This window comes from Podarcis pityusensis (genome assembly GCF_964106645.2).
Source record: "Podarcis pityusensis genome assembly, chromosome: 18".
NCBI classification, from domain to species: Eukaryota; Metazoa; Chordata; class Lepidosauria; order Squamata; family Lacertidae; genus Podarcis; species Podarcis pityusensis.
This window is the reverse complement of record NC_138043.1, coordinates 10258490-10283501: the sequence shown is the minus strand read 5'-3', so window position 1 is coordinate 10283501 and position 25012 is coordinate 10258490. Positions and strand designations below refer to the sequence as shown.

The following is a 25012-nucleotide window of genomic DNA, read 5'->3' as shown; positions in this document are numbered from 1 at the left end:
CCTGCTTTATCACTACACTAAGGAGTCTCAAAGCGGCTAACATTCTCCTTTCCCTTCCTCCCCCACAACAAACACTCTGTGAGGTGAGTGGGGCTGAGAGACTTCCGAGAAGTGTGACTAGCCCAAGGTCACCCAGCAGCTGCATGTGGAGGAGCGGAGACGCGAACCCGGTTCCCCAGATTACGAGTCTACCGCTCTTAATCACTACACCACACTGGCGCGCTACATAGCTCCATCCTTATTTCAGGCATCGTGATATATCAGTATATCGCAGCATTTAGCTGGTGATATATCACAATGTTGAAAACCCAATATCACCCATCCCTAACTCTTCCAAGAACTTCCTCCGTCAAACCTCTCCTTTTGTTTCCTATAAGCACGTGGGCTGCGACCGCATCCTGGGCTCGGACACCAAGGAGGACAAGTGCCGGGTCTGCGGAGGGGACGGGAGCTCCTGCGAGACCATTGAAGGACTTTTCAACCACTCGCTGCCGGACGGAGGTGAGGGTTGCCTGGTGACCCAATGGGTGGACAAATGTACAGCTCAGAGAGTGGCCAAGACGGTTCTGACATGTTGTAGGCAAATGTTTTTCTATTCCAAGGCAGGTGCTTTCAAAAATAAATTGCACAGGTGGAACTTGATTGGGGAGGTTCCCAGCTGTGCATAGCACCTATTGCCCAATGCCTGTAATGCCTATTGCCCAGTGCCCTTAAAAAACGTTAATTTGAAGCCTGGTCTCCCAGGTTCCCATCCCAGTACTGACTTAGTAGAAGACAGCATCAACACAATTCTTCATGTGCTTTGCAATTCCCTGCACCAAAATTTTCTCTCTTGGCTTTTTGAACATTGAGCACCCCCTTAGAACTTAACTTGGTTTATTATGTCCATCTGCCGCACAGGCTACGAAGAGGTGATATGGATCCCCAAAGGATCGGTGCATATCGACATCCGGGAGCTCAACCTTTCCTTGAACTACCTTGGTGAGAAACCTTAGCTAAGGAGGGATACCCCAGACAGGTTGTCCTTGAGGTGACCTCCAACCTCTGGTTTTGCATGTGGGTTATCTCCCGCTTGGACTACTGCCATGTGCTTTCCGTGGAGCTACCTTCAAAAGTGACTCGGAAACCACAACTAATCTAGAATGCGACTGCTGGACTGGTGACTGGGAGCCATTGGCAGGACCATATAACACCGGTCCCGAAAGACCTACAGTGGCTTCCCAGTACAATTCAAAGTGTTGGTTGTGACCTTTAAAGCCCTAAATGGCCTCAGCCCTGTATACCTGAAGGAGCATCTCCACCCCCATCATTCAGCCCAGACACTGAGGTCCACCTCTGAGGGCCTTCTGGCGGTTCCCTCCCTGCGGAAAGTGAGTTTGCAGGGAACAAGGCAGAGGGCCTTCTCAGTGGTCAGATGTCAAGCAAATAAACAACTATCTGATGTTTAGAAGACATTTGAAGGCAGCCCCATATAGGGAAGTTTTTAATGGCTGATGTTTTATTGTGCTTTTAATATTTTGTTGCAAGCTGCCCAGAGTGGCTGGAGCAACCTAGTCAGATGGGTGGGGAACAAATACAGTGGTACCTCGCAAGACGAATGCCTTGCAAGACAAAAAACTCGCTAGACGAAAGGGTTTTTTGTTTTTTGAGCTGCTTCGCAAGACGATTTTCCCTATGGGCTTGCTTCGCAAGACGGAAACGTCTTGCAAGTTTGTTTCCTTTTTCTTAACACCGTTAATACAGTTGCGACTTGACTTCGAGGAGCAACTCATAGAACGCGGTGTGGTAGCCTTTTTTGAGGTTTTTAAAGACTTTGGTGATTTTTGAAGCTTTTCCAAAACTTTCCCGACACCGTGCTTCACAAGACGAAAAAAATCGCAAGACGACAAAACTCGCGGAACGAATTAATTTCGTCTTGCGAGGCACCACTGTAATACAATTATGATTTTTATGAAAAATATCCCTGTATTCTTTGGGGGGGTGGGATGCAAGTGCTTCAGCCCACCCCTGACTTGGTCACACCCCACACACCCCGGATTCTCTTTCCAGCTCTGAGAGGGGAGAACGACGAGTACTTCGTCAACGGAAAGCTCTCCATTGACCCACCCCGGCGCTTTGACATCGCCGGGACCACCTTCCACTACAGACGCGCTCAAGACGAGCTGGAGTCCCTGGAATCCCTGGGCCCCACCAACGTCACCCTCATCGTCATGGTTCGTTGACTGAACAGGGGTTACTAAATGCGGTATCTAAGACTATCAGTCTTTGTAAAGCAGGTACCAGTGCTCTACTGAAGATTGCTTTTTGTGGTGGGGCACGAAAAAGTTGGGGAACCGCTGCTTTAGGGTGATCCCTGATAAGCCAAGATTCTCCCTGCGACCAGTAAAGGACGCCATGCCCATAGCTGTCAACGTTTTCCTTTTTTTAAGGGAAATTCCCTTATTCTGAATAGGATTCCTTGCAAGAAAAGGGAAAAGTTGACAGCTATAGTCATGCCCACTAACAGACTCCATTTGCCCTTGTTTGACCTCAGCACACAGCTAAAGCTGATTGGCCGTGTAATTGAGATGTCGTGTGATCCTTGTAGGAGCGGGGGTCATGTAATGTAGACCTCAAGCCTTAGGAGAGCATATATTATTTAGTTGTTATCTTTCCTTGCTCACGTGCGTGAGATCAGCAGACTACCATACTCTGTAGCTTTAAACTTGGAAGCTAAAACAAGGGTGATTTAATCTTCTAGAAACAATAATCTGGGGTGCTTTAAGGCAGACTGGGTTTTCCCCGGCAGTACCCCTTTTCTCCCCCTTAAAAATAACAGTCCCACGGACCTGGGATAGCTCATTTGGTAGAGCATTTAACTCTTAATCTTGGGGTTGTGGGTTCGAATCCTGTGTTGCGCAAAAGATTCCTGCGTTGCAGGGGGTTGGACTAGATGACCCTCAAGATCCCTTCCAACTTTTCAATATAATGATATAATAATGATGATGACATTGCTTTGTGAAGAAGTAAAAGTAGTATTTACTTACATAAGCTCGGTCTTGAAGAAGGAGGTACAATAGCAAAATGAAAGCAGACTTATAACCACTATCTAAGTTACAAAAGTACAAAATCTTGAGTTCAAAAATGGTACCTGAACTAGGCATGCATGTGTGGCCTGCTTGGAGGCACGACGAAGTAAGAGAGAGATGCTGAGACAGGAAGGAAGGATTTAGTACTACAGCTTCCTGCCAAGACAGACAAAGGAAGTGATCTCAGGAAGAGTTCCCTCTAGCAAATTTTGTAGGAAACCTCTGTGAACCTTTTCCCCTTCGTGTGCCCATCTGGCAAAACATGAGTTGTTGGATGGGTTGCAATAACGTCCCGCAAGTCATGCAACAGAACAGCTATGGGGAGTGGGGGTGGCTTTTTTATTTTCCAGCAGAGAATTCTGCTTCCAAGGTCCTTTTGGGAAAGTGTGGGGTTCTCCACCAACCATGGCTGTGCCTCCCTATTCCCTCTCCCTTCCACCCCTAGGTGCTCGTCAGGGAAGAACTGCAGAGAATCCGCTACAAGTTCAATGCACCCATCGTCCGTGGTTCCGTCACCCAGTACTTGTGGCAGTATGTCTCGTGGACAAAATGCTCGGCCCTCTGTGGCGGAGGTAAGACTCTTTATTGGAAGAGCCCAACTCAGAGGTGCGGCAGCGGTATGCTTGCAGGAGGTCCCCAATTCCAGTCCTGGATTAAACCCTGAGGAGACCACTGGGTATTCAGAATCTCGGGGGGGGGGGGGCTGTGCAAATTATCTCCTAATATGTTGTTGATTTTACCAACCAACAATTTCAATAAACCAATTTCATTTCAATATCAAATCAATCTTATATTGATCTGTTGTCGTGGGGCCCCTAAAAAATGTGGGGCCCATAGGCTGCTGCCTACCCTGCCTGTTTGGTAATCCAGCACTGCCCAGTTCGAACCCGGGTAGGGCTCCTGTCTGAACCCCTAGAGAGACCCTGCCATTTTTGTGTCAACAGCAGTGTAGAGACTCTGCTAAGTTCAGCAGACCTTTGGGAAGACTTGCTCCAAGGCAGATCCCCATGTTCCAGTTTAAGCCATACAGAACTGTGAGGACTAGAATCTTGCTTTATTTATAGGAGAAAGGCCATCGCTCAACTCCAGAGCATCTGCTTTGCACGCAGTAGGTCCTGGGTTCGAATCACCAACAGCACCTCAGGTGCGGCTGGGAGCAAACCTCACCTGAACCCCTAGAGAACCGGGGACTTGAAAATTACTTCAGTAGCTCAGTGGTGGAGCAGCTGCTTTAGATGGGAAAGGTTCCAGGTTTCAATCTCCCAAGTCATTGTAGCCAGCTCTGAGCTAGATAAACCCTTGCTTCTGTCCACACATCTTTTTGAAAACACATTTTATGGGGATGAGGGCAGGCAGTTCCTACCACTGAAAAGCAGACTGTTTGGCTAGGGGGTGTTATGGAACCTGGGGGTGTGGGGGGCAGGAGTGCCAACTTGGCCCCGCGACAGTGGGTGCCTGGGACCCTGGGTGCTATGCCCTGGCATTGAAAACCCCTTCAAGGGGAATTTTGTGGATGCTCAAGCACCCAGGGCCCCAGAGAGTTGGCACCTAGGGTGTGGGGAGTGAGTGAGAAGCTGCTGCTGTTTCTCGCTGCTCAGACCTCAGCATCCTCACTCAGCGCCATCCTTACAGGCAGCCAGGTCCAGCCCGTCGTCTGCCGCAACCAAGCCGACAGCTCCACGGTCTTCAACCACCTCTGCAGCCCCGACACTAAGCTGCCCGAGAGACAGAGATTGTGCAACACTGAGCCCTGCCCACCAGCGTAAGTTAGATGTTTTTTGGGGGGGCTGCATCCCAGGGGGAGGGGCACCCCAAAAGAGGCCCAGTGCCCAGACTCTTTTATCCAGCAGGCAAACAAAAGCCTAACTACTGTTTATGCTCTGGTAACCTCAAGGTTAGGTACGCAGCTGGCGTTGTGTGTTAAACCACAGAGCCTAGGGCTTGCCGATCAGAAGGTTGGTGGTTCGAATCCCCGTGACGGGGTGAGCTCCCGTTGCTCAGTCCCTGCTCCTGCCAACCTAGCAGTTCAAAAGCACGTCAAAGTGCAAGTAGATAAATAGGTACCGCTCCGGTGGGAAGGTAAACGGCGTTTCCGTGCGCTGTTCTGGTTTGCCAGAAGCGGCTCAGTCATTCTGGCCATATGACCCGGAAGCTGTACGCCGGCTCCCTCGGCCAATAAAGCGAGATGAGCGCCGCAACCCCAGAGTCGGCCACGACTGGACATAATGGTCAGGGGTCCCTTTACCTTTACCTAACCACAAGGTTAGATTACTGCAATGCGTTATATGTAGGGCTGTGTCTGAAGATGGTTCAGAAACTTCAGCTAGTGCAGAATTCAGCATCCTGGTTGCTCATCCGGGCAAAATGCTTTGAGAATATTCTGGTCCAACTGCACTGGCTGCCAATTAGTTTCCAGGCCCAATCCAAAGTGCTGGTTTTGACCTCTAAAACAGCTCAGGGTCGCAATACCTCTAGGACTGCCTCTCCCCATATAAACCAGCCCAGACTCTGCGTTCATCATCTGAGGCTCTTCTTCGTGTGCCTCCTCCGCAAGAAGTCCAGAAGGTGGCAACACGAGAACAGGGCCTTTTCTGCAGTGGCTCCCCATTTGTGGAAACGCTCTCCCCAGGGGTGCCCACCTGGCGCTTTCATTAAACACCTTTAGGTGCCAGGCAAAAATGTTCCTCTTCTCCCAGACATGACTGATTGACTTCCGATGGCCTTTTAAAATGTGTTTGGGGGGGGGGGGTTATTGGGGGTTTTTGTTTGCATTTTTTTATGTATTCTGTGTTTTTATATTGTAATCTTAATTTGTAACTTCCCTGAGACCTGCAGGTACCAGACAGTATAAAAATTTAAATAACAACAACAATCCAACTGAGACAGGGAAAATACCAACTCTCCCCTCCTCCAAGAAAACATTTGAGGGTCTCTTAGTTTTTACATACCTATGCATCCCTTTCCCTTTCTTTTTTAAATATTTATTTATCTTCTCCCCCGAAATACATTGTGAAAACCTGTATTGCCCTACGTACACCACAACTTAGAGCAGAATGCATCTTAAGTGATCCGCAAGTCAGCATAAACCTTTGGTTTTTGGTTTCTTGGGTGATTTTTGAATGGGTGAAAGCTCCACCATTTCCCCAGAAAGGTGTCCTGGGTCCTTCATTCCTCTTGCCAGTCTTGTGAGTCAGTCCCCTCCCCCACCCTGTAAAGAACACACCATCCTTTTTTTGAACCAAATCCTTCCAGAATGCGGCTATAACCATCCATGCAGCCATTGATAGAAATCCAGTTAGTGGTTTATCCACCAAGCCCTGATTCAGTAACAGAAGCTCATAAGAACATCATAAGAGCCGGCTGGATCAGCCCACGTAGTCCAGGATTCTGTTCTCACAGTGGCTAAGCAAGTTGCCTGTGTGAAAGCAGGATCCAAGCAGAAGAGCCCTCTCCCTTCCTGCGGTTTAGAGCGAATGGTGTCCAGAAACATTACCGTTTCCAGCTGTGAAGGCAGAGCACAGCCATTGTGACTAATAGCTAGGGCTGGGCAATATAGTGGACGCTCTTTTTCGGCGATCTGTAACATGAAAAAACACAATCTGAAGCATCTGTAACCCGAGGTATGACTGTACAGTGGTACCTCGTGTTACATATGCTTCAGGTTACATGCGCTTCAGGTTACAGACTCCGCTAACCCAGAAATAGTACCCCGGGTTAAGAACTTTGCTTCAGGATGAGGACAGAAATCGTGTGGCGGCAGCAGGAGGCCCCATTAGCTAAAGTGGTGCTTCAGGTTAAGAACAGCTTCAGGTTAAGAACGGACCTCTGGAATGAATTAAGTACTTAACCCGAGGTACCACTGTATCTGGTTTTCAACATCACAATATATCACCAGATAAATCAACATCACAATTTACCGCAAAGGATGGAGCTAGGTAGAGGCATTGACCGGCTGCACGGTTTTCCCCACATTGTGATTTTTGCATGACACGCACAAACACACACACATCATGATTCACGATATATTGCCAGGTCGAAAACTATGAAACTGATATCATCATTCGGACTTCAAACTGGTTTGGGGTGATATATCAATTTATTGACCAGCCCTAGCCATCAATAGCCCTCCCCTCCATGAACTGGTCTTTTAAAAATATCATCCTTTAAAGCTGGCAGCCATCCCTGCGATGAGAGGGAGTTCCACAGTGTAACCATGCGCAGTGTGGAAAAGGACTTTCTTTTATCCACCCTGAATCTTCCAATGTTCAGCTTCACTGGATGTTCACAAGTCCTAGTGTCAGGAGAAAAACTTTCTCCATGCCACACGTAACTTTATAAACTCCCGTCATTTCACCTCTTCCTCGCCTTTTCTCTAAAATGTCCCAAACTTTGCAGCCTTTGCTCATAGGGGAGTCGCCCCATCCCCTTGGAAGCTCTGGAGACTTTGCAACATGCCCCTGAGCAAATTTACTTCTCTCATTTAAACCCTGAAATTTCCCTCCTCTGGGCATTTGCACCGCCAGGGCCTGTAGCTGCCCCTTCTCCCCACACCCTTCCCAGCACACAGGGGAAGCAAGCTTATCCTTTCTGCCTCTCGCCTCCGTCAGCTGGGTGATCGGGAACTGGTCCGAGTGCAGCCGCAGCTGCAACCAGGGCGTCCGTACCCGGAGCGTGACCTGCCGGCGCAAAATCTCCACCACGGAGGAGAAGATCCTGGACGACACCGCCTGCAACTCCCCACGCCCCCGCGTGCTGGAGCCCTGCGGCAACCAGACCTGCCCCCCAGAATGGGCCGCCCTCGACTGGTCTGAAGTAAGAGCCTCTGTGTCTTTTTAAATGTCTAATATGTACTGAGCATGGCACACAAGCACACGCACCGATTAAACAAGTAGCTACTGTTGTAAACAAAAATCTGCCCTTTTTCCCTTATGGGGTATCCAAGAGCCCGTATAGAGTCCTTATGTAGGTTCCCTACTGGTAGGGGAAAATAACAGAGACCAACCAGAGAATATTGAGAAGCAAAACAGCTAGTAAGCCTGATCTTTATTGATCTGTTGCAACAGGGTGCTCCCCTCACCCGCAGGAGAGAGGAGGAACCCAGAAGAAAGGTGTGCCCGCCCTTATATAGACATTTTAAATTCCCTGCCCTAGAGCTCCAGACCACCCCTCCATACATCATACATACATCACAGAAGGGGTGTAACCCAAGACCACCACCCCAGATACATCATACCTACATCACAGAAAAGGTGATCTACAGCAGAAATCTGAGTGCGTTGTTTATCTTGTCTGACAGGTTACCTGTTAATGCTCACTTGATTGGATACCCTGGGGAGCCTGGTCAGTCTTTTGTAATGATAAATACTTAGTGTCTGAGTCAGGTCACAGGCTCACCCTATTCATACACAGACAGGATTTGTGAAGGAAAAGACAATGGGGAAGCTTTTCCATTTTCCTTTGACCTTGCAGAAAAAACATTTGGTCAGTTTGGGAATCAAAACTGGTTTCAGGTCAGTCTTCCTGTGCTGATCTATGTACATGCTTGGTTGGTACATTTATGAACATTTATTATATATCTAAGACTTTAAAATTCTTATCACACTACCCCCTGTCACGATGAAACATTTGGGTCATGTACCAGATGAGCCGCTCAGTTCAGCTCAGCTCAGCTCAGCTCAGCTATCCTCCCTCTCTTTCTCTCTCTCTGCCCCAGTCCATAACAGCATCCTCTCTCTACAGTGCACCCCAAACTGCGGGCCCGGCTTCCGCCACCGAATTGTCCTCTGCAAGAGCGGCGACCACACCTCCACCTTGCCCACCTCCCAATGTCCCGAAGATGCCAAGCCCCCAACCAGTATAAGGTGCAGCCTTCGGCGTTGTCCACCCCCGCGGTGGGTCACCGGCGAGTGGGGAGAGGTATGGAACTGCTGCTCTCTTTCACTTATGAGAGCTGGCAAGGACTGTTCCACTAGGCCAAGCCACTGCGGGGAGCCTTAACCAGAGGCAAAGCGTCAATGGAGGTCAATAGAGCTGCTCCGCCATCTTGGTTGGGTCAGACCAATGGTGAAGGGGATGGGGAGTCATACTGAGTGGGTCAAACCAATGGTGAAAGCACTGGGGAGCCATATTGGTTGGGACAAATCAAGGGGGACGGCTTGGGGAGTCAATAGATAATCCAACAGATAAACAGGAATGTCCTCAGGCAATTCCTAAATGTTATGTAGTATTTATTTATTTTATATTTATTTCATTTTTCTATCCGTCTGTCCCTCTATGTGCTTCGTGTGTTTCTATTTACATCATGAGGACTACGATCTTACTTTGTTCTGTTTAGCCCACCCTAACCCTCCTGCATCTTCCTTCTTCTTCCCCAAAGTGCTCTGGGCAGTGCAGTTTTGGCCAGCAACGCCGTTCGGTCCAGTGCATGACCCACACGGGGCAGCCCTCCGGGGAGTGCGTAGAAGCCCTCAAGCCTGCAGCGGCACAGCAGTGCGAGAGCAAGTGTGACTCGGGACCCACAGAGAACCCCGAAGGTACCTGCCTGCTGCTCCAACATTTGTATCAAGCACCCAGGGGTCAGGGTGGCAAATAACTTTGTTCCCCATGAGACAAAGCTATTGTGACCTAACTCAGGACCTTGGGCTGTCTTGGAGCCAGTTGGGGCTTACACCCGTGGCATGGGCCAGAACGTGTAGACCACAGAAGGCCAACCGGGCAGGGGAGGGGTTGGCTTGGGTCTCACCTAAATAATAAATAATAATAATAATAATAATAATAATAAATAAATAAAATAAAATAAAATAAAATAAAATAAAATAAAATAAAATAAAATAAAATAAAATAAAATAAAATAAAATAAAATTTTATTTATACCCCGCCCTCCCCAGCCAAGACAGGGCTCAGGGCGGCTAACAACCAATAATAAAAACAAGTTGATTAAAATACAATTTAAAAGATTAAGATACAACATTAAAACAATTAGGGAGCAATCTCTTCATAGGAGGAGAAAGGAAAAAGAGAGAGGGGGAGGGAATCAAACTGATTCTAAGCCAAAGGCCAGGCGGAACAACTCTGTCTTACAGGCCCTGCGGAAAGAAATCAGATCCTGCAGGGCCCTGGTCTCATGAGACAGAGTGTTCCACCAGGCCGGGGCCAGTGTTGAGAAGGCCCTGGCTCTGGTTGAGGCTAATCTAACTTCCTTAGGGCCCGGGACCTCTAGGGTGTTGCTATATATGGACCTTAAGGTCCTCCATGGGGCATACCAGGAGAGGCAGTCCCGTAGGTACAAGGGTACTAGGCCTAAACTGCCTTAGTCCCAGACGAGGAATGCTTGGGAGCAGAGTCCTCTGACGATGGCAGCGACAAGGAGGAGATGGATCTGCTCCGTGGTCCACTTTATGCAGATGCCTTGTCACCCGTCTCTTGAACCCAAAAAAGACCGTCCTTAGCTGCCAGGCTCCTCAAAGGATCAGGAGAGCCCGGAGGAGACATCCCCACAGCTAGAACCCTTAGGGCCTGGAAGGGGCTGGGGTCTCTAGTCAACAAATACCTAGCCCAGCCATCCCAAGCCCCTGGCCTACCAGGCAGTGAGTTCCACACCTCAACTCTGTGCTGCTTGAAGAATTCCTTTCTTTCATCTGCCCCAAATCTTCCGGCATTCAGCTTCATCTGACGTCCACACATCCTAGCGTGACACGAGAGGGAGCAAAACTTCACTTTCTCCACGCCGCACATGATTTCGTAAACTTCTTCATGTACCCTCTTACTCTTGACCCACTAACATCACACATTCTCTTTCCCCCCCTCTGTTTTCTTCCTCTCCAGAATGCAAAGATGTGAACAAGGTCGCCTACTGCCCTTTGGTGCTAAAGTTCAAGTTCTGTAGCCGGCCTTACTTCCGACAGATGTGCTGCAAAACCTGCCAGGGGCGTTAAACTGGCAGCGGCGGCTGGGGGGGGGAGCACGCTCTCGGTGCCTCAAGGAAATCGGGAAGGCTCGGGTCAAGGGGTGGCTGTGCCCTTCCCCCACCCCACCGCCCATCCCTTCCCCCAGGACCGCCAACGAGCAGGCAAGAATCTCCGTGGGGGGCGCAGCAGAGCGCGGTGCAAGGGGCCGCTGTGCCAGAGGACCTGGGCGAGGCGCTGTGGAGTGCATTACTTGAAACTCTGACATTATTATTTATTTTAGTATCACAGCTGGGTGCCGCCGTTGCCCTGCCCACCCGACGGTGTGGGAGTAGCCCACCCGAGTCACTAGTGCCCCATCAGCATCCCATCCCCCCCATTTTTCCAGTCCCAGAATTCTCCCCTACTCAGTGGGTTGGCTGTTGCGAGCCCCACAGAGGAGGCATAGCACAGGAGTCTGGGTCTGGGAGTCGGGCAGGGATCCCGAGCTGCAGGTGAATGGCCAAGAAAAGGATACAGCAAGGCCTCAGGGAAGGGATCACACATGCTTGAGGCTCGCTTAAAAGAAACAAGCGGAGACAGGATCTTACCTGTTCATCTCCAGGTCTAGGGTTGTCCAAAGCTGCAAAGGAGGAAGATCCAGGAATTTCGACACAAACCTCTTGTTTTCAGAGCCCAGGGGTTTGCGGCCAAATCAGAGCCTGCGAGTGAGGGAAGATCCTAGGATATTTTTTAGAACTGTTTATGTCCCACTGAATTTGGGGATCACATGCTTCCATGGTCTTCCCTTTGAATTTGCGGACGTGAACGATAAATTGGTGCTTTGAGGGGAGAACTCTTTCACCTCACTTGGTTTCTCACAAACCTGGTGGAGTCCCTCCTGTCCTGGGAGACTCGAACCTACAGTACGTTTCAATTCCAGAATTATCTTTTTAAGGAGGTGTAGGGTAGCTTGCCAAATTCCAGAGCAATCAAAATTAGAAATTCAAAATCAGACAGTGGGGTGGGGGAGTTGCAGTGGCACAAAATTCTTAGGTGTGCACAATTTCAATAATAATAATAATAATAGTAACAGCTTACACAGAAAATCTCCCAATGTTTGCATGGGCGGATTTGGCATAGCTGTCCACTTTTCCCTTTTCTTGCGAGGAATCCTATTCAGAATAAGGGAATTTCCCTTTAAAAAAGGGAAAAGTTGACAGCTATGGATTTGGGTGGCAACTGGTTGCTAGGGTGCCCTCTGCACAAGCTTTCAAAAGATACCCGCTCCTGACCAATTCCCTGTCCCGCTGTCCCCGTGCTGGTCATCAAGTGATTCGAGATGCGCACATCGAAGAGACAGAGGTCAACATGGCAGAGTCTTTTGTTGACTTTGTTCAATACGGGACTGGCGGAAGGGACTCGGGGAGTGCTAATGTTCCACAGGTTGCCCTGGGCACTGGCAACCCTTGCTATGCCACTGGGAGACTGGTTGGTTCAATTTTGCCCCTTTTGTGGATCTCACATGGCAAACTCTCTCCCTCTCCCATCTGGTTAGAGATCGCCCTCACCCCACAAAGTACCCCGCAACCCTCTGGTAAGTCTAAGGGACCTGCAGGATTTGGGCAATGAATTACTCACAAACTGTTTCCCATTCCCTCAAAATTTCACTGAATCCAGTTCAAATTTCAGCTTCAGTGATACCTAGCAACAGTTTTGGATTTTGGCCGCCAGCAAAATGTTGGTCACTTGCTCTCCTTTGGGTCCCGGACACAAGCAGACGAAGATCCGTTATGTCGCCAAAGGAACCTTCCTAGCTGATAGTCGGGTGCTGGTTTTCTTAATCTGCTCAGAGCGCCCTCTGGTGGGCAGGGTCAGATTTCACCATTTCATATATAAATATATACAGATATATTGTATTAATAATAATATTGTTATTATAGAAGTTGTTTAAAATCCTGTTTCCACGATGAGAGTGAGCGAGAGAGAGAGAGAGAGAAAGAGAGAGAGAGAAATTACAGCATGATTTTTACAATAAAAAAAACTACCTACCACCCCCGGTTCTGAGTTATTATGAATTGGCATCTATGTCTGGTGTTGGGGAGATGTAAAAACATACGGTTTTATCCTATTTTAGTTCCACCCGAAATAGACCCATTGGCATTCATGGGCAAGGGGAAGCTGAGGTTTGTTCTGTGCTGAGTTGGGTACAACCCTGGATTTTAAACCTAGTAATTGGCAAGCCTGTCTTGCTCTCACCCTGGCCTCTGGGCTCCTTGTCCCTTTGTCCCTTTGACTTCCTGGGACCTCTTCCCATTCCTCAGTCAGCACCCCAGTAAAGTTTCATTCCCAGCCAAACTGACAACTTTCCTTTCCCTCACAGAGCCTGGACGGCAGGAATCCCACTGGTAGCTGTACATTCCGTGTCACATCCACACAGTGGATCCACCAGTGAGAGCCACCAAATCTGGTGCAACTCTGGTGCAACAAGAGACTGATTTCTAACTGGGGGGGCAGCGGGTGTGTGTGTGTTTTTAAAGGTAAAATTTAACTGGAGCAGATTGCATCCTTGACCCTTCGTCCACCCTTATTTTGCCATCAATTTTTTAAGAGGACAGAAGTTTTAGGCACACACAAACAAAAATATTCTTCATTGCAAACTTATGTTCTTATAATTTACTGGGGTGAAATACCACAACTTTCCATCACATCGCTGTTAGTTGTTTAGGCAGTTTGTTTGTTTTCTGCGCTGGTAACTTTTCCCAAACAGAGTCATTCTGACCCTTATTTTCATGTAATTATTTGCACATTGTCTCAATTCACTGTTGTTCAAACCATGCCATTGCACTGTCACATTAGCAATTTTTTAAATGTTTATTTTAAAAAAGGAAATGAGCCACATTCTGAGCTGGTAATTTGGTGCGGGGGCACTAATTAACTTTCAGAACCCGGTTTGACAAGAGTCATTCTAACCTAGAGGTTCAGGTTTCCATTGGCCCTTATTTTTATGATTTTGATTCATTGCGGTTGGAGCCACCATCTCACTCCATCACAAGGGAAAGAGCTTTTTCACAGAATCATAGAGTCATACAACTGTGCAGTTGGGAGGGACCCCCGAGGGTCATCTAGTCCAACCCCCTGCAATGCAGGAATCTCAGCTCAAGCATCCATGAAAGATGGCCACTCAACCTCTGCTTCACAACCTCCAAGGAAGAGAATCCACCATCTCCCGAGGGAGACTGCCACTGTCAAATGTCTCTTGCTGTCAAAAAGCTCTTCCTGGTGTTTAGTTGGAATCTCCTTGAAGCCATGGGTTCGAGTCTCCTGCTCCTCCAGAGCAGGAGGAAACAAGCAGGCTCCCTCTTCCATGTGACAGCCCTTCAGATACTTGAAGATCATCATCATCATTTTTAATTTGTATACCGTCTTTCTATCTTACAATACTCAAGGCGGTTTACAAGCTCAAGAAACAAAAAAATGTACATCTTATAACAATCTAATGCAATACAAAAATGTGATAATAAAACAATTTTAAAATAGGCAACCTACATCAAAAAAGTAACATTCAGCAATTATTAAGGTAAAGGGACCCCTGACCATTATGTCCAGTTGTGGCCGACTCTGGGGTTGCGGCGCTTATCTCGCTTTATTGGCCGAGGGAGCCGGCGTACAGCTTCCGGGTCATGTGGCCAGGACTAAGCCGCTTCTGGCGAACCAGAGCAGCGCATGGAAACGCTGTTTACCTTCCCTCTGGAGCAGTACCTATTTATCTACTTCCACTTTGATGTGCTTTGGAACGGCTAGGTTGGCAGGAGCAGGGACTGAGCAACGGGAGCTCACCCCGTCATGGGGATTCGAACCGCCGACCTTCTGATCAGCAAGTCCTAGGCTCTGTGGTTTAACCCACAGCACCACCCGCGTCCCTTCAGCAATCATTAGAATAGTATAAAATAATAATATCAACATATAAAAGTTAAACAGAAGTCCACTTAACAGTTACAATAAAAAATATCTAAACTATAATCAATAAAACCACAGCAAGCCACAGTACATAAAATAATACAATACACATTGCAAAGCAGGGACTAGAGGGTGGAGCAAGGCAGGTGGAAGGAGGCCTTGCCTGATGGAGTCCCTCCCCTCACAGTTCTTCCTTCAGGAACAGCTCCCTTATGAGGACTCCTGGGGCTGGAGATGGCTATCATGTTTCCTCTCAGTCTCCTCTTTTCCAGGCTGTTGTTGTTGTTTAGTTGTGTCCGACTCTTCGTGACTCCCTGGACCAGAGCACGCCAGGCCCTCCTGTCTTCCACTGCCTCCCGCAGTTTGGTCAAACTCATGTTGGTCAAACTCATGTTCCCTCAATCGTTCCTTATCTGGCCTCATTTCCAGGCCTGTGTCTGTGTGTGTCGTTTTCTTTAAAAATTAAATCCCCCTCCAGAACAGGAAACTTGGAGGGGGATCAATTAACTATTAACTCAGCCGAGATTCCTGCATTGCAGGGGGTTGGACTAGATGGCCCTTGGGTCCCAATTCTACGATTCTATTCTGGCACTGGGTTCGAGAGTGTCATCCTGAAATAAAAGTGCAGTTTTGCGCTGACTCCTCTTCTCAGAGGCCTATTACCTGCACAGCTCTGCGCAACTCTGAAGGAGGAAGTAAGGGGGAGATTAAGGCGGGAGGGTGGTGAGGGCCGGATAGAGGAACTTGCTGTGACTCTGGTGAGCTTCCACTTCTCTCTTGCTGCCTGCACAGCTCTGAAGCTCACCGCTGAGAGATCTCTCCCCGCTTGCTCCTTGCCCTGCGCCAGGAATGCATCTATGACCCACAGAGAACCTCAGTGACCCATCTCGGGGGTCTCAGCACCAACCTGGGGAGTGGGCACAGCAGAGATCATGGTAAGTCTGTGCTTCAGGGTGGCAAGGTGAGCGGTGGTGGTTCCTGTTTCGGGAACCAGTTTTCCACCCAGCTTGCACTGCTCAAAATGGACCAAGTTCCAGAGGTGTCTGGCGTCAGAGAGGGGCGTTCGGTAGGGTAAGTCCCCCACACACCCCAAATTCCCTGACAAATTGCTTGCCACTTGTTGCTTAAACTGCTAGGGTTACTTGAAGGAAAGTTACCGCTTGGCATCCGCTTGGCATGAGAATTTGGGGAGGGAAACAAAAGTTCTAGTCCTCAGTATGCTTACTCAAAAACTCAGTCGATGGGGACTTATTTCAGATAAAATAAGGCGGCACCATTATATATGTGTGTGTGTATTCAGAGGTGATGGATTAAGTTGTACTTACGCAGGCCAAAAGGAATTTTGCCATTTCTGTGTCTGGTGCTTTGCTTCTGTTTTTTGGTGCAAGGATGTGCAATTCAGACACATGTGTATTTCGGTCCTCCTGATTCATTCCAGGGTGGGTGGTGTTCTTCAGCTGGTTTGCTAAAAATAAAAAAGGCAAAATTAAGCTTCCCTGTCCAGAGGAGACGTCTAACCCGGCAGGCCTTGCCTGCAGCCTTCTTCCCAAAAGCAACTTGCAGAAGTTCTGGGCTGTGACCTCAGTTGTATGTGTTTCGGCGCAGGAAGGTGCCTGGGCAGCTCAAGTGGCTAGTCCTTGTGAGGTCCATGATGTGGTTTCTGCTCTTTTTCACTCCCCTGCCACTCTGACTAGCATCCATCAGTTGCATCCCACTGGGTTTTTACTCAGAGTAGACACTTTCAGAGTCACAGGCTTAAGTTAGTCATGTCCACTCACTTCAGAGGGTCTACTCTGGCTAACGGTGAACACAAAACCAACCCTTGGAACGATCTGAGGTAAAAGCCCTGTTTCATGCCACTGAAGGGGCAGATTCTGTTTGATGCTGTTTTCACTGTATGTTGTTATGGTACAGCTGCATATTCCTGCGTTGCAGGGGGGTTGGACTAGATGATCCCTGAGGGTCCTTCCAACTCCCACCGAGACCTGCCTTTATCCTGACGTTCTGTTGTGCTAATTAAAGACAGAGTAAATCCCACATTCAGCTCCCAGATGGCACATATTTGGGTCCAGGTGCAGATGTACTTCTTTTTATTATTATTATTATTGGCTTTAAATAATTTATATAGACAGCAAAACAAAGAAGCCTAAATTAACATTGCCTTCCACCGATAAGAAATAATAATAACTATTACAATAATGAAAATACTAAAAGTACATTTACTTCCCCTTTTAAACTTCTTTTCTGGTTACAATATATTACTATTCTACAAGAATCTATTATATCCATATATTATCCCCCCCCCCAATTCAACCTAACCCCCCCTCCTCCCCACTGCCTCCCTTCACCTGTGTGAGATCTTCCCATCATAATTTTTTTCCTAGTTGCTTTGATAAAATAGAGTAACATGAAAACTGTTAAATTATAATTGCTTCTTTTGTCCTTACACGCGTAACAGTTGGGTCCATGTTCAGATGTATATCTGGGGCATAGCCACACGAAAGCTAGAACACAGAGTTTAAAATTAGTAGGGGGAAAGTGGCATGAAATAACGTTTTGTTCTCCTTCTCCCGTGATCCTCGGACCCTGGGGCATCACTACCCATCAGGAGATTCAGAACAATCGATTCAGAATGAACAAACGTAGCAGTAGATTCAGGCCAGATCTCCGACCAGCCGTGCAAGTTCTGCATTGTGTACCGTACCCACTGTGAAAGCGGACAGGGAGTGGATAATCTGAAGATTTGAATGAAGTGCTCCAGGCCTTGTGACTCTCCCCACAAGCCGGGATCGTCACCAGCCCTGCCTCATGACCCCAAAGTGCCCACGAGGGACCCACATGCCGGTCCACAGGCTGGGGGGGGGGGAATCCTGTTCCTCTAACTGACAGGATTCCCTGCCAGAAGATGTGGTAATGTCCACTAGACTGCAGAGATAATAATAATAATAATAATAATAATAATAATAATAATAATAATTTATTTATACCCCCCATCTGGCTAAACACTAAAATACAATAACCTATTAAACATTAAAAGCTTCCCTAAACAGGGCTGCCTTCAGATGTCTTCTAAAAGTTTGGTAGTTATTTTTCTCTTTGACATCTGGTGGGAGGGCGTTCCACAGATTTGGGGAAGGAAAGCTGATCTCTCGATCGCTATTGGTGTAATGGAGCCTCCATGATCTAAGGAAGTCTACCTCAAAGAACCCAAACCAGAGGGAGCAGGAGAGGTAGCAACCACCGCGTTTCGGGATTAACCTCATTCATTTCATACCCTGCTTGTGGGCTTGAGGGAGAGAATCTCTTTGGCTGAGATTCCTGCATTGCACGGGGTTGGATTAGATGATCCTTGGAGGTCCCTTCCGAATCTACAGTCCTACGATTCTAGAATCCCATGTCTGATTGGCCACTGGACTTGGCAGGCTTTTGCTCTGACCCAGCAGAGCTCTCAATGCAAAGGCAGTCTGCCTTGGAGTACTAGATTCTGGTAACTATAAACAAGGGGTTGGTTGCTGCCTTTGCGTCCTCTTTGAGAACTTCCTGGAGCCTGCGGGGTTTAACAACCGCTCTCTCTTTCCAGGCTGGGAAATGGGGATTGTAGTTCTTGTCACAGGCATCCGAGAGGAATCTCAGCACCTTCGCCGCCCCCCAGGCCACTTTGGGTGGCGTTAATTGCTGTGGAAGCTTAGCATCACCAGGAAATGAAGTCAGACCATAGAACCGTAGAGTTGGAAGGGACCTTGAAGATCATCCAGCCCAACCCCCTTGCAATGCAGCTGTCCCATACAGGGATTGAACCTGCGACCTTGGCATTGTCAGCACGGAGCTATCCAGGCATTCACCCTCCAAGTGTCCCTATTTTCCAGGGATTTACAGAAGCTGTCGCAGTTTTTGATTTGATCCCAGAATGTCCCGCTTTTCCTTAGGACGTCCCTGTTTTCATCGGAGAAATGTTAGAGGGTCTGGAGTTGTGCCATCCCCAAGCCCAGGAGATAAGTAGCTATGCAACCGTTAGAAGACACGTGAAGGCAGTTTTTAAACGTTTCATGTTTTTATTATGTTTTTACATGTGTTGGAAGCCGCCCAAGAGTCTCTATTTTCGTGAGAGAAATGTTGGAGAGTATGCATCTCAAGGTCGCGGGTTTGAGTTCCACGTTAGGCAAAAAGGTTCCTGCCTTGCAGGGGGTTGGACGAGATGACACTCGTGGTCCCGTCCAAATCTGTGATTCTGTGGTGCTCCTCTCTGACAGAGCAATGTCACAGACGCCTTGTTGTTGTTACGGAATAAGGTAAAGGTAAAGGGACCCCTGACCATTAGGTCCAGTCATGGCCGACTCTGGGGTTGAGGCACTCATCTCGCTTTACTGGCCGAGGGAGCCGGTGTACAGCTTCCGGGTCATGTGGCCAGCATGACTAAGCCGCTTCTGGCGAACCAGAGCAGCGCACGGAAACGCCGTTTACCTTCCCGCCGGAGCGGTACCTATTTATCTACTTGCACTTTGACGTGCTTTCGAACTGCTAGGTTGGCAGGAGCAGGGACTGAGCAACGGGAGCTCACCCCGTCGCCGGGATTCGAACCGCCGGCCTTCTGATCGGCAAGCCCTAGGCTGTGTGGTTACGGAATAGGGAGTTCCTATTTTCACCCAAGAAATGTTGGGGGGAAGTGATTGCTGTCAATCCCTCAACAGCCGACAAACACACTGTTTTCACATTTTGCTTTGCTTTTTTTAAACCTCCCTAAGTAGCACCTGCTTCAATTTAGCTTCAATTTAGAACCCTTGGGAGTGGCCCTCCACGCATCTCTGTCTGGCCCTCAGAAATGTGCTGAGGCCGCACACCCTCTCTCTCCAGGTCGTGCTCCCTCCCCTGAGCATTTTCCCACAGCCGGGGATGTGTCTTCATACCCCAATCTTGTCTTTCACTCGCCTGGATGGAGGACAGACAGAGAGGGGTGTGTGGAAACTTGGCTATGGCGAGGAGGCGGGGTTTACCTCTGGTGCCCCACCCACTTTTACTTCTTGCCCCGCCCACCTCTGATTGCTGGCCCCCAGAAAGTTTCGCAGGAGGCGATGCGGCCCTCGCGTTGGAAGAAAGTTCGCCGCTCGGTGCTGCTCCTCATATTTATCTGGGAGTAAGCCACAGTGGGCACAGCAGCGTTTACTTCTGAGTAAGCACGCAGGGGGCTGAGCTTTGCAGCTTCAAAACAACAGGAAGTGAAAGATCTCTATGTAGGTATTTAGGTTGTGAGTTGAAGTCTTCCTGTCCTGCTTTTTCCACTGAACAGCTATCCACAAAATAATAATAATAATTAATAATTCAATTAAGAAATAAAATTTTATATGCTATTATTATTATTATTATTATTATTATTATTATACGTCCCTATACCCGCAGGTCTCAGGGCAGTTGCAACACAAAATCACAATATAAAAACACAAAATACATAATCAAAAGAAAAAGAAAAGTAGCGGAATAACGCCCCCATTCCCATAGGTTAGATGAGGTGCTATTCCTGTGCTTATGAAGGTTTCATTTTTCTACTTACAAAATGATCCATACATTGCAAAAATTGAGAAGTAGTGGCTTTGACAGCCTTCTGGAATTTTTACACTTCCATTTTTTTACACATTCTGTCATAAAAAAACCAGTTTCTATGCCAAGCAATGCTTTGTTTAAGGTTCTAATGCCAACATAACAATTAAACCAGCACTGACTTGCTTGAAAGCTCCAGGTTATAGAAGCATAGAAGTGTAGAGTTGGAAGGGAACCCCAAGGGTCATCCAGACCAACCCCCTGCAACGCAGGAAATGCAGATAAAGAATCCCTGCCCATCCAACGTCTGTTTGGAAATGGGAAGGAGAGTCCGCCACATTCCTAGTTCCACTGTCCACTGTCCACTGCTCTGACTGTCAGAAAGTTCTTCCTGATATTTAGGAAGTTCCTGACGTTTAGTCGGATCTGAAAGCGTAACAGAAAGAACCACCTGGCACCCGAGGACAGCAGAAACTGAGATCTGCAGAGAGATGATCAGATTTATTACTTAACTGTCCAAAGATCTGACAAAACCATAAGGGGGTTCAGCAGGAGGAGAGAATTTTATTTCTTATTAATTTTGCTTTCTTTGTGAATTCTGCGGCGAATGGCAATTCCTGTGCCAAGGTTGCAGCACATTCTTTATGGGGAGAAAACGTCTCAAATGGGTCAGTGCGTCTGGCTGTGAACCAGGTTGGGGGTTCGAGCCCACCCAGGCAGGGCTGTGGGCAGAATTGCAGGGGTTAGACTGGATGACCTTTGGAGATCCCAACTTTGCGATTTCATGATTCTAAGACAGGAATATCAGTAAACTGTGAGTAACCCCTGAGGTTTGCAGATAGGCAAAAGATCTTAAGGGGGATGTGGGAGGCGCCAGAAACACCAAAACAATCCCATAATAGCTTAACAGCATGGGGTGTGGACAGTATGAGAGGCTGGAAGAAAAGTGACAGTGGTGGGAGGTGTGAAAACAGAATGGAGAGGTCAGAAGAGGATAGAGACCCATCAGTGCGGGAGGGTAGGTGGGGGAAAACATCATTTGGAGAGGTTAGGGCCCCGATCCAGCGTCTCTTCTCGCGCTCATATTTTTAAATGTGTGTATTTTTAAATGAAGACTGAAAAGAGCACGGCACTCAAAGGAGGAAAGAGGAAGAGGAGGAATTTGGTTCGCTTAATGCAGACCTACACTTTGCAAGACCGAAATTTGCAGCGATCTTTCGAAATTTGCACATTTCTGAATTTTGCAATGCGGTGATCCAGCTCCCAAAATCTGTATAATTACGGATGTGCACACAGATATCTATAATAGTGGAAATAGCATGGGGAAAACGGCTTACAGAAAACGTGCATATTTGGAGAAATTGAAACTAAAGCTCTGGTGAATTTGCACGGGTATTTTCACGAGGATCCACATTGATGCAGAAAGATGGAGAATTTAAATCTGGACAGATAAGAAACTCAGAGAAAGAAATATTGATCATGTCCATCCCTAAAACTAAGCCAACCCCAATCTGTGGGATTGCCATACCCCATACGCGCCCCCTTGACCTCTTCTATCTGCAGAACTGGGCCTGTCAACAGCTGCCACATAATACCCATTCCTCATTTGTAAGAAATTGATCTTTGGAACTCCCCGCCTATTGACAACAGGCGCCTTTCCCTTTTTTGGCACCTGCTAAAACATTCTTGTAATGTTTCTGTTTGCTCCGCCCACTTTTCCCTCTGGCCCCGCCCATCCCCGGAAGGCAATGTTTGTAAGTTGCCCAGAATAATCATTAATACATTTAAAACTAAACACGAATAGATAAATCAATGCAGCTGATATGAGCTACCTACTGCTCAGTCAGTAGAACATGAGACTCTCAGGGTTGTGGGTTCGACATTGGGCAAAAGATCCCTGGGGGTTGGGCTAGATGACCCTTGGGGTCCCGTTCAACTCTATGGTTCTGTGAGAGAGCTGGCTCAGAGGTTTGGATGCCAACTTTCGTTTTATCCACCTCCCTCCATCACAGGCTCAAGAATGCACTGCCAGATATTTCCGATGTTTACTGGGACGTCCTAAGCAAAAGCAGGACATTCCAGGATCAGATCAGAAATCGGAACGGCTTCTGTAAGTGCACGACTGTCCCTGGAAAATAGGGACACTTGGAGGTTCTGCCTCTTGTTAACGGAGAAATCTGAGGGCTCCCTTGGACAAAAAACAAGGACACCAGCCAGGAATACCAGAGCAAAACAGCGGCCAGTAGACTTGGTCTTGATTGAAGACTGTTGCGACAGGACTCCCACCTGCCACCAGGTGGAACAAGATGGAAGCCCAGAACGAAAGAGCCCCCAAACTTTTATTAGCTGCTCATCCCCATGTTACACCCCCCAAACTACATCACTGATACATCACGGTTACATCATGAAAGGGGAGGTCTGGTGGTAGTAATCTGAGCATCCTGGACCCTGCCCCATGGTTCCCCTTGCCCTCCACCAAACACCCATCAAGTGTAAGAAAAGAGATATTTACATTTCCCTGTTTCCCATCCAAGTTTCCCATCACACCCTTTGGTCTTCCTCTGGGTTTGTTCTTTCTGGAATGGCTACCTGTCTGGCACTCAGGTATCAGGATGCCAGGGATTATCACTTAGGCAGAGGGGCTGCTGAGTAGCTGAGCTCACACGTCTATATGAATTTCTGAAGTTTTCCCAGTGAGCCAGTACATAGAGACATTTGTCAGTGAATTCTTACATTTGGTATCGTGCAGCAAAGGCCCTTTGAATAGATAGGAAGAAACTGTGATGAAGTGTTTTGTGGGGACAAATCACAAAAGTCACAAAAGTGATTGTGCTGGTTTTGGTAGTGGGCTGCATGTGCCTGATATCTGCTGGAGGGGCAACACCCCCCCCAACCTATACATAAATTCCTGCAACACTCTGAAGCGGCACTCCCCAGAGCCGAGTTTGCCACCTCGCTGAGGACTAGGCCCTTGATCGCTCCTCTAACTTCAACCACAGGAAGTGTGCCTCCTTGCTGCCTCTGAAGCTCGCGTGTGACACAGGAAACCAATGGGCGGCAGCGGTCTTGCCCGGGGTGGTGCGCTTGCTGATTCAAAGGAGGCCAGGCCTGGAACGGAGACTCATACAGAGTTGCAGCAGGAGACATGCCATGTTGGGGGGAAACTCACTGCTTTGGGGCTGATTGTGGGCCCCTCTCTCTCTGGCCGCCTTTTCGAAACCATGTCCTGGGAAACGCAGAGACAGGTTTCACAACACACAGAAACACACTCACAACACAGCTACCTCAGTTCCCCTTTCCTTTAAACCGAAGCTCTCCAAGCCGCAGCAACCAAACCACAGAGGAAGAGACCTTCTTGTGTTCTGCATACGATCTGGAGGATGTGGATGCCGGGTGCTTTTGCAAACAGTGACCACACCAAGAAAGGGGCAGACTATGGTTTCTCCCCTGCCCCCCCTTTTTTTTGCCAAATTGAAAATCAACCACAAATGAAAGCAATTTGCATACAGCTTTTCAAAAAATTGGTTCCCCGCACTCCGTTCTCGATATGTCCATCGTTTCATCTTGTTGCTGCATTGTTTTCCCAGTTATTTCTAATTGCAATTAACCTTATTGCAGTATTTTGTTGTTGTTTATTATCCTGAAGCATTGGCTAGCCGCTCCTCAGTTCCTGGACGTATAATATTCTGACATTTCCAATATCTGCAAGTGAGGTTAATCAACAAGTTAGCAATCCACAATAAATCAAAAACCACTACGTCCAAAATAAATTCCTTGTGGGCAGACGAGGGTTTCAGTGAAGGCAGGAGAGGCCTTTGAGTTTAGCAGCCAGATCTGAGGATCTCCAGAAATCCCTCCCCATTTGTGGTGGTCTGCCCTCACTTCGCTTTCTCTTGGCTTCCTGTTTTTTCTTCATCTCAACCCCACCGCATTTCCTCGCCCATTTGCAAATTCTTTTTTCTATAAAAATCCCTAAACATCAGCAAATTGGCCTATGTGCATTCTGCCCCCCCCCCCGCCCCCAAGGCATATATGGAAATCAGAAAAGCCCTGCAGAGGCATAAAAGCCAAAGAGCTTGCTCTCATGTGTTGTAAACAAAAATTGCCCTTTTCCCTTATAGGGTATCCAAGGGCCCATATAGAGTCCTTACATAGGTTCCCTATTGGTAGGAGAGAATATTGAGAAGCAAAGCAGCTAGTAAGCTTGATCTTTATTGATCTGTTGCAACAGGGTGCTCCCCTCACATGCAGGAGAAGGAGGAGGAACCCAGAAAAATGGCGCGCAAGGCCTTATAAAGACTTTGCCACCCTGTAGATCAAGACCACCCCCCAGAAACATCAGACATACATCACAGAAGGGGTGTAACCTAAGACCACCCCCCAGATACATCATACCTACATCACAGATTTCTACCTAAACAGAAATTTGTGCATCTCACCCAAAACAGTTATAGGATCTCAAGAACTGGAAGGGACCCGGGACATCATCCAGACTGACCCCCACCCCCAAAAAACCAATGCGTATTGCTGAACACATTTGCAGAAGGGGAGAGGCTGGAGAACCGGGTC

At 47.9% G+C, this 25012-nt stretch overlaps 3 protein-coding genes across 6 annotated transcripts in view; 2 read left to right on the top strand and 1 right to left on the bottom strand.

The window, feature by feature from the left end:
* The window catches only part of ADAMTS10 (ADAM metallopeptidase with thrombospondin type 1 motif 10), a 43356-nt gene extending 30351 nt beyond the window's left edge, over positions 1–13005 (top strand). For all 3 annotated transcript variants that reach the window (XM_080988776.1, XM_080988775.1, XM_080988777.1), the window contains 9 exons: positions 378–501; positions 901–981; positions 2050–2213; positions 3514–3640; positions 4701–4830; positions 7676–7880; positions 8808–8984; positions 9445–9601; positions 10893–13005. In XM_080988776.1, the coding sequence (XP_080844902.1) occupies positions 378–501; positions 901–981; positions 2050–2213; positions 3514–3640; positions 4701–4830; positions 7676–7880; positions 8808–8984; positions 9445–9601; positions 10893–11002 (1275 nt within the window). In that variant the 3' untranslated portion in view covers positions 11003–13005. The remainder of the gene's footprint in view (positions 1–377; positions 502–900; positions 982–2049; positions 2214–3513; positions 3641–4700; positions 4831–7675; positions 7881–8807; positions 8985–9444; positions 9602–10892) is intronic.
* LOC308467518 (uncharacterized protein) lies at positions 9943–18325 on the bottom strand. Of its 2 annotated transcripts, none has more exons than XR_013981184.1 (4): positions 18186–18325; positions 17359–17415; positions 16237–16376; positions 9943–10752 (listed from the first exon to the last, which is right to left on the bottom strand). XR_013981184.1 is itself a non-coding variant. In XM_080989311.1 (4 exons), exons 1-4 carry the CDS (start codon positions 17601–17603, stop codon positions 10702–10704), a joined length of 339 nt encoding a protein of 112 aa, XP_080845437.1. In that variant the 5' UTR covers positions 17604–17606; the 3' UTR covers positions 9943–10701. The 2 variants fall into 2 exon arrangements, 1 of the variants encoding a protein (XP_080845437.1); XM_080989311.1 differs by lacking the exon at positions 18186–18325 and adding an exon at positions 17513–17606.
* MYO1F (myosin IF) overlaps positions 15622–25012 on the top strand; it is a 50619-nt gene continuing 41228 nt past the window's right edge. The window contains exon 1 of the mRNA XM_080988778.1: positions 15622–15846. Within this exon, the coding sequence (XP_080844904.1) occupies positions 15844–15846 (3 nt within the window). The 5' untranslated portion in view covers positions 15622–15843. The remainder of the gene's footprint in view (positions 15847–25012) is intronic.